General features: G+C 62.1%; 2 protein-coding genes across 2 annotated transcripts, besides 1 other annotated feature; both read left to right on the plus strand.

Annotated features, from left to right (window-relative positions):
- Window positions 1-1,178: 1,178 nt before the first annotated feature.
- LPMP_010440 (hypothetical protein) lies at window positions 1,179-3,086 on the plus strand (the record flags this gene model as incomplete). Its single annotated transcript, XM_010698385.1, has 1 exon — window positions 1,179-3,086. The coding sequence occupies one exon, from the start codon at window positions 1,179-1,181 to the stop codon at window positions 3,084-3,086; it is 1,908 nt and encodes a 635-aa protein (XP_010696687.1).
- A 1,272-nt stretch (window positions 3,087-4,358) lies between these two features.
- On the plus strand, window positions 4,359-6,113 carry LPMP_010450 (hypothetical protein; the record flags this gene model as incomplete). The annotated part of the gene is made up of 1 exon (XM_010698386.1): window positions 4,359-6,113. One exon carries the CDS (start codon window positions 4,359-4,361, stop codon window positions 6,111-6,113), a length of 1,755 nt encoding a protein of 584 aa, XP_010696688.1.
- Window positions 6,114-7,328: 1,215 nt separating this feature from the next.
- Window positions 7,329-8,790: a repeat region.
- Between the last annotated feature and the right edge of the window lie 261 nt (window positions 8,791-9,051).

Here is a 9,051-nt window from a genome sequence, read left to right on the forward strand (position 1 = left end):
CGGTCTCTCACGCGCATTTTTCATTTTGGCTCGTTTTCCGCTGTTTTGGTGTTTTCCAGTGCATTTTCGCTGAAATCGGTCCGCCTCCGCCAACAACAACAAAACGCCCCCCTCCCCCCCCACAAAGGGTGGGGGGCGCGCCACGCCCGCTGAGACGCACGTCTGGGATGGGTGACGGCGGGTGGGGAGGGGAGGGGGTCGCCGTCATGACTGCTGACACGGATGCAGCCGCCGGCGACTCTGCTGCTCTCTAGCTCTCCCTCTCACGGTAAGAGGGGGGAAGGGTGGGATGAGCTACGCGGCGAGAATGACATCTCGCGTACGTGGGTGTGCGTGTGTGTGTGTGTGTGTGCGTGTCTCCCTCCTACGTGCAATAACTGAGGAACACCCACACGCACACAGCCCTCCTCTTGCTCCCCCCAAAATGTCGTACTCTTAGCCGCCCCCCCCCGCTTCTGCATCTCTCATGTTTTGCTCTCCGCTCTGTTTTCCATAAAAGCGACCTTGGCTGTCATACGGGTACCGAAACAACTCCCGCCCTCCTACGTCGCATCTCTCTCCCTCTCTCTGCACGCACATGAGTGTGGGTGCGTGTGTGTGTGTGTGTGGCCGGTGCCAACGTGTTACCCTCCGAAACCTTTACTCGTCCATCAACTGCTGCTACTGCTCTCGCTGGAGCAACGAGGGAAAGGAAGCAACGTAAAAAAATGGAGCTCCTCGCGGCAATGGCGCTCGATCGCGACGCAATCAACACCGTTACACTTCGCCTGCTACCTCCGTCGGCCACTCCCGGGGCAGTGGCGTCTCCGTGGCTGTTGTGGCACACGATCCCAATCACTGCCAGCCTATCTCGCACGTTGAGTCGCCTCGTGTCGATCGAGGCGTCCGCGATGGCGCAGGCGCCGCTGGAGATAACGTCGTCGCTCACGGTCGCCCTTTCACCGCCGTTGTCACCGGCGATGGCTGGCTCGATAGCTGCGTCGGCGACTGCCACGACACCTCAGTTGCTGATCAAGAGCGCTTTAGCTGTACCGCAGAGCGACACAGCAGACCCTGTAGCGCTTTGCCACTCCGCACGTCGCTCGCCAGATCGCAACGTGCGTTCGTCCTCCGTGGCCTCGACATCGTCGTCGTCGCTCGCTTCCACTTCATCCGCTCTCTTAGCGAGGACAAGGCTGATGTGCTCCACCGTCGAAGCCGAGCAGATGAGCTGGATCGAACTGGTGCGTGTGGGGTATGTTGTAAGCGAGATTCACGCCTACTGCATCCTCTTAAAGTGCCACCGTGCGGCGCAGGCGGCACTGATAAAAACTGCGCTGGAGGAAGGCGCTGCACTAGGCTTGACGGCGCCGGTGGAGTACGTGAGTGACGCACAGCCAGTCATCGTTACGCACTGTGCCTTCGCAGAGCCACGAGGAGAGCCGGAGGCCGAGGAAGTCGGCGCTGGTGATCCCAGGATCAGCGACCACGAACTCGACGGCGACCACCATCAAACTCACGCAGGCGCACGCTGGTGCACCGGCACCCACAAAGCCTCTCTATGGGAAGCGATCGCTACTGTTTACCCCATCCGTGGCAACGGCGATAGCGCTGGTGGTGAGGGCCACGGAGACGACGCCTCGGATGGCGATGACGACGAGCACACCGACACTTGCGGGTCTCTACAGCGGCACAATCAGTACCACCATCCCCACCACCTGCACCGTAGCCCGCATACCGCGTCCTCTGGTCCTGCAACGCCCTCTCAAGCGCGGCGATCGCCTGCTTTAACACCTGCGGTGCGCAAGGGCGCAGCCCCGCCACCGCCGCGGCACACCTCCGCGTTCACCGCCGCCGTGGCACCGTCCACATGCAACCACGCGCCGTTGTCCCCAGCAGCAGCGGTGGGGCGAGCAGCGTTGAGCTGTGCGGCCCACACGCCACCTCATTTGCCCCTCGCCGGCGGCGGCGGCGGTGGCGGTGGTGGGCTGGGCCCGCTGCTGAGCAGCGATTTTTGCCCCATCTGCCTGGACCCCCTCTACCTCAGCACCTGCGTCACGACGCTCTGCCAGCACGCCTTTCATTTAAGTTGCTACGCGCAGCTTCCCTCCGGATCGGCCGAGTGCCCGCTCTGTCGCTTCTCCGTGTACGACCTGCTCAACGATGCACGCTGCAAGGTGTGCGGCACCTACGAGGACCTGTGGGTGTGTTTGATCTGCGGCCACGTCGCCTGCGGCCGGGCGCGACGCGATCATCAGCAAGAGCACTACCGCAGCTCAGGGCACTCCTGCTCGTGGCAGAGCACCACGAACCGCATCCGTAACTCGAGCTCCCGCATGTTTCTCCACCAGGAGGTGGCGCTGCTCCTCGAAGAGGATGACGTCGAAGACATGTCGATGGCGGAGAATGTGTACAGCAGAGGTGCCGCTACGCGGCTCCACAGCGCTGATGCCGGCGCGAGCGAGGCTGGGACGTCCTCAGAGAACACCTCGACGGCAAAGACCGCAATAACTGGGGCAGTGCCGCCGTCTGGTAGGAATCACGTGCTGTACATGTCTTGGAGCGACTCGTTGATGGACCATGACCTCCACGAGGCGCTGAATGAGAGCAAGGAGGAGGCGGTAGCGCAGTACTACACACAATTCCTTCATCAGCTGGCCGAGGAGCAGCAGCGGTGGTACGAGGCAAAGCTGGCGGAGCGACGCCGCCGCCGAAGCGAGAGGCAGGTGGTGGCAGCGGGCGCCTCGGCTGGTGGCTGTCGCACAGAAAGCACGTTGTCGCATACCACTCTGCGCCACATTGCCATGGACGAGCGGCAGCAGCGGCGTCGGGTGCTTTCCGAGTACGTCCAGACGACCATTAGCCTCCTCCACGATGCCCAGCGCGAGTACGCCGGCATGACTCGCAAGCTCAAGGCCGCGCGCAATGAAGTACAGCAGCAGGTGCTTCTCTGCTCGCACCTTAATTCTGGCCTTTCGGAGCAGGTGGAGCAAGTCCGTCAGCGCACACAAGAGCTGCAGCGCAAGGGGGAGAAGACCTCACAGCAAAAAGCGGCCGAGGAGGCGAACCTGCAGCGCCTCGTCCACGAGACGCTGTTGTCACTGTGATTTAGCCACGGTGTGTATTCGAGCGCGGCCGGCGGCCCATGCGCCGCCCTCTCTCCCCTCCACTCACACTCCCTGCCAATTTCCTACGGCATCCTTTGCGCTTCCTGCCTCGCCAACGGTGTTCTACTTGGCGTGCGTGTGGGGGACGTGTGTGCCTTTCCTGTCACTGCGCGCCCCTTTGGCTTTTCCGCTGTTGCTCTGCACTGCTGCTGCTGCCGCCGCCGCTTCTCGGCTCCCCTTTTCCCTCGCTTGATCATTTTACCCCACGGCCTCAACGCCTCACCTTCCCACCAGCCCCGACACCAGCACCCCCGACACGGGGGGGCCTCGTGGTCCTCTGAACTTGTTTAACCCGCCGGTCTACTCAACTGTCTCTGCCTCGAGGTGAGGGCACGCTTTTAGTGGGGAGTGGCGGCTCTGGGCGTGTGCGTGTGCGTGTGCGTGTGCGTGTTTTGCCTCTCCTCATCACCACCACCGTGTGCCTCTTCTCTCTGTGCGTCTGTATGGGAGCCATTGGCTGCACTTTCAGCAACTCTCTGCCTCTCACCTCCTCGCTACCCTTCCTCTCGCCTCGCCTTCCCCCCCCCCCCTAGTCAGAAAGAGTGAGTCCGCAGGGTCCTACGGAGGCAAGCAGACGGCTTCGTCTCCTTTGCCATCCCCCCCCCTCCCTCCCCCCACTTGTGTTTTGGCAGGCATTTCTCGCGGGACACAACGGGGCGACGAGATGGGGGGGTCACGGTCGAGCTTTCATCGCCTCTCTGTCCAGCGGAGGCGATCTCTCGCTTATTCTGCCCGTCAGCGTTACCTCCCGTCTCCATTTCCTCTGAGAAAAGGGCCCCCGTCACCTGATGGCCCCTTCTCTCCCACTATTCCGACTGCCTGTGCCTCCAGTGTCGGTGTCTCCCCCCCCCGTCCCCCTCTCTCACGCTGGCGAAGGAAAGGAGGCATTTGTGCACATACGTGCCCACGCTAACAGCGCGCTGCTGTTGGTGTTCTTTGTCATGGTGCGTGTGTGCGTTGTGTGGACACCTCTCGCCCTCCGTCTCCTTCGTCCGCCCCCATCCCTCTCCTCCCTCTGGCTCCATTATGCTTTCCCCAGCTCACTCCGCTGATCCTCTGTTCATCCATCTCTGCTATCTCGCAACTGAGCGCTCTCCTGCTCTCTCCCTCTCTCTCTGGAAGCATCGCAGAGCTTCTCTGCACATTGAGGCTCTATCGCCACCGCCAACCCCCCTCCCTCCCCCCTCCCCCCTCCCATACACACCCACACCAATGCAGGCAGATACACTCGCCCGCGCCATGGAGCCGACGGTGACCATTACCACCAAGCCGTACAAGCCGTCGCCGTCCATCTATGATGCCTGGGAGGACACGCTGCTGCCATTTCTCGTCCCGGCAATGGTGCTCAGTACATGGCCCATACTGATGCTCATGCGGACTCGCAGCCGCACCCCTATCAAGCTGCTCACGATCGCCGCGCTCGTCTCACTGGTCGACGGCCTCCTGGGCAGCTGCGCCTTTCCGCTGCAGCATCAGTACGCCCTCTCTCTCTCCGCCAACTCGGCGCTCTTCTATGCCGGCACCGCCACCTACTGGCTTGGCGGCTTAGCCCTGAGTCCGCTGATGGAGATATGGGGGTGTCGGCGCTCCTGCATGGCACTGGCCGTCGTGGGCATGGTTGGTGCGTGGGGCAGCGGGCAGAGTACTGTCCTCTTCGCCCTTGTTGGTCGTATAGCCAGCGCAGCAGCCACTTCTGGGCTATTGACGTGGGTCGAGTGCGCGCTCTACCACGAGCCGCACGTTCACCGCAGCCCAGCCGCCGACAGGGATGACAAGGATACGGCAGACAGTAACGGTGGTGAGGAGCTCAGCGACAGCGGCACACTCACGCTATTCCATCAAGTACGTCCTGCTATGCTTCTGCTGTCCACGGTCGCGTCGCAGTATGTTATGGTGGTGACACCGACGGTGTCGCTGGCGCCATGTTGGGCGGCGTTGCTGTGCTACCTCGGCGTGTTCGTCGTCGCCTGCCGCCTCACTGTGCTACCTGGAGCGTCGGCTACCGGATGGCCCCAGTGGACGGAGCTCATTTCCTTCCACGTGAGCGGCAGCGGCAACGGGGTACATGCGAAGAGCGCAAGCGTGAAAAATGTGCCAGCGAGCGCCGTGATGTCCGACAGCACCGCGGCTGCGCTGCTGCTGCTGCCCGGGATGGCGCTGAACTGCAGCAGCAGCAGCGCAGGCCACTCGCAAAAGGCGTTTTCCCATGGCGTTCTGTGGCACTACGCGCATTCCTACGGCACCTCGATCCGGGCGCTGTGCCTACCGCGCCACTTTGCTCGCCACGTAGTAGACATTGTCTTCGGCGCCACCTTCTTTACGGCGTCGCTGCTGTGGGTGCCTACGCTGGAGCTGTTCGACGACAGCATCCCGTTCGGCGTTGTGTTTAAGCTCTTCATGATAGCCACCTTCCTTGGCAGCACCTTCTCGCTCCCAGTCTGGGCCGTTGGCGGCGCGGAGGCGGCGGTGGTGGTCCTCCTCAGCCTCAGCGAACGCACCCTCTCCACTTCGCGCGACTACGCCATCCCAGTGACGATCATGCTCAGCGGCATCGTGCTGCACCTCACATATGGCTGCGTCCTCACCACGGGCAGCCTGTGGCGCGCCGAGTACCCGGCCTCTAGCTCAACACTCACGCTCTTGTTCACGATGAAGGCCTGCACAGGCGTCCTCGGGTGGGTCTTCCTCAGCCTCATCGACGGCAAGTATATGGAGGACGCCTTCGTCTTCGAGGCGCAGTGGATGTGGGTGCTGATGTGGGTGGAGGCAGTGGCGCTGACGCAATACATCGTCGCGCGCATCGGCCCCCGTTTCAACCGCGGCGCCGTCGGTGCTGCTGCGACAGTGAGCCAGGTGGACAGCGGTAACGTCAAGAATCTCAGCAGCGGCGTAGTGGAAGTGGGGCTGGCGGCAGGGTGGGACAACGTTGTCTATGCTGATCGCCACGCTCGCACACACACCGCTTGATGACGCCGAGCTCGCGGAGATGTAAATGCGTCTCATGGGGGATGGGCTGCAGGAGCGGCGGTATGCAGTACGAAGAGAAGGAGGAGGAAAGGTGGCGCTGCCTGAAAAGAAAAGGAAAAACACAGCGCTTCGTCGTTGGGTAGCTGAGCGAGCGAGCGAGCAAGGTGAATCTCGTTAAGTGACTCCGCGCAATCAGCAGCTGATGGTGACGCTTATGACGTCAGTGGCAAATGGCGCGTCTGCGTTGCGCATGTGCCGACTTCCCCTACTGTTACCCTCTCCCTTCCTCCGCCTCTCTCTCTCTCTTTCTTTCTCCCCTAGATCGGCTCTCGGGGATGATTACCTCTCATGTCCCGCATATGCCTCGATGAAGCTGCGTAGGGCAGATGAGGGTTGACCCACCGCAGCCATGCTGTTGGGGGGCCGTTTGTTCAGGTGCCTCCGTGCATGGCACTTCTCTCTCTCTCTCTGATGTTGCCGTTGCCGCTGCGATGGACGCGCTCCATCAGCGTCGTCGCTGGTGCCTGATGCCGTTCAGTTTGCTACACTTGCTAGTGCTGCCCTCGTAGGTTGTGGGGAAGGGTCATCAGTGCTTTGACATCGTTTCAGCCGATCTCCCACTCACGTGCGTCGTTTCTACTCGGTGACAAATTGGCTGCATCTGTCTCTGGGGCCCCCACCCCTCACGAGGGCGCCCATTAACCCCGTACACGTGCACTGCCTGCAGGCATCCTACCGCGCACACCTGCGTGTGTGTGTGTGTGTGTGTTTAGAGCCTGCGGGGCAGGCGGGTGCGCGTCAAGGGTGTTGCGAGGGTTGCAAGAGAAATTCGAATGGAGATCAGCCAAAGAAGAGGGGGGGAGGGCACAGGCAAAAATGCCCCTTTTTCCGCCGAAAAGGGGAGTGTCGACGATGTCGAGCCAAAAAAAAAAGGCGCTGTGCAGGGTGTTTGAGCACAGCGCTATGACGCCTACAACGTTTGATGAGGCTGAAGTCGTCTCTCCATCCACCCCATCCTCCTCCTCTTCCTCCTCCAAGGGAGTTTGCAGGAACGATGCAGGCATCTCACAAGTGGACGACCCGCTTCTCACGATAAGCGAAACTGACCAGGCGATGGTTTGACGCTTCGAGGAGAAGCGGCATCAAACATGACCGGCGGCGCGGCTGCCGAGGAGGACGACCTCAAGCACCACTACACGGCGGGGCTCTTCCGCACCACAACTCTGCAGACGACCAGAAAGGGGAAACAGGACGATGCCCTGCGCACCGCGGCAACTCAAACAGAGGTGCGGAGAACGGCAGAGGCAGGCGAAGAAGGCAAGCAGCCGGTTGACTCCTTCCTGGCCGTCGACGGGAGGGGGACTGGGAAAGACGCAGCCGACACAGCCGCTGGGCACGGTTCTTCGTGAGCAACACGCGGCGCTCTACAGCGAGGCGATTACCTCGCCAACAATGACGCGAGCGGCAAGCGAGCGGGTGGGAGGGGGGCGCGCCTGTCCGCCAGGGCGGTGCATCGACTCGGACAGACCCGCACATGTCAGCACGGTGACATGATCAGCGGTCTCACCAGCGGTTCTAGCGGGCCACTTGCGATGGTTGAGAGCTGTGGCTGATGCCAAGCACCCTGCTGAGCTTCGTCCTGGCGAAGGCGGTCATTTCCACCTGGGCGTGCGAGCGGCAGGGGTGCGAGAGTGGAAGTGGTCAACCGCCTCAAGAGCCCCTGTGTTGATAAAGGGGGTGGTGGGCCCACTCAGCCCTCCCCTGCACGGGAGCCAGCCAGACCAATGCGATTGATCGATGTCGCCGGAGCTCTGAGCAGCGAGCGCCGCGAGGAGGTTGGGGCGAGAAACCAAGACGCACCCGTGTGCCTCGCTGCACCTCGAGGAGACGAAGACGCCTCACAAGGAGCTCTCGGGAACACAGCCGCGCGCCGCACTCGTCCTGAAGCTGGCGTGGCACTCCGCACGAGGGGTGGGGCAATATCCGAGGGTTCGGAGAACTTGCCGGTGACTTCCGTGTGCGCATCTCACGGCCCGCTATGGAAAGGGTGCGAAGTTCCGCGTGCCGTGTGCGACAAGAGCGCGGTTGCCGCGAGAGGAAGCGCTGCTGCTGCTGAAGCGGATGAAGTGTCGACGTCCACTGCAGCGCCTCTTTGTGGACGTGACGCGCTGGTACAGACGTGCGCCCGCCAGACCGGTTCAGCGGAGGTCAGCCGCAAGGGCGGGCTGCGGACCCGCTGACAAACCATGGGTATCTCACAGCGAATCACTCGGCACACGCAGAGACCCGAGCGGCGATGCTGTTTCTGCAGTCCCTGCTGTCAGAAGGGTCGGTGGGGGCCAGAGACTGGACACTGCGCATCGCACCGGCCACGGGTCGTTCTGCAGCTGTGACCACTGAAGGGGCACAATCTGCTGTGGACCGGTGCAAACTTGGTCAGCGCCAAGTCGCTTCAACATAGCGCACCGACCCAGGCCCTGACCGCCGGCATCCGTGTCGATGAAGCGCTCATGCTCTCCCACGACGTGCGTACTTGACCCTGTCGCCACCAGAAGTAACTCGGCATTGGCAAAGGATAGTTGGGGGGAGGGGGCTGCTTGGCGTCCCCTCACTCGATCTGTGGGGAGTGCTGGACCCTCTGATATCGCAAACTGAGGAGTGTCTCTCCCCCCTCCTCATTCCCTCTTGTCATCCGAGCGGTGCTTAGGCATGGGGAAACGAAAATCAGCAACGAAGCGATGCCACACATTTTTGCACCTCCCCCACTCTCTTACGCGCCCTCTCGAAGGAGACTCGCTTCGGGAGGCAGGAGGAAGAGGAGGGGGACAAGGGGGGGGGAAGGGCAATGAGACAGATGAGAGCGCCTGGGATGTGCCCCTCGCTTCTCCGTCCGTCCAGTCCTACACCACCTCATCCACTCCACTCCACTCCACTCCAC

The sequence above is a fragment of the Leishmania panamensis genome, assembly GCF_000755165.1.
Source record: "Leishmania panamensis strain MHOM/PA/94/PSC-1 chromosome 1 sequence".
Lineage (NCBI taxonomy): Eukaryota > Euglenozoa > Kinetoplastea > Trypanosomatida > Trypanosomatidae > Leishmania > Leishmania panamensis.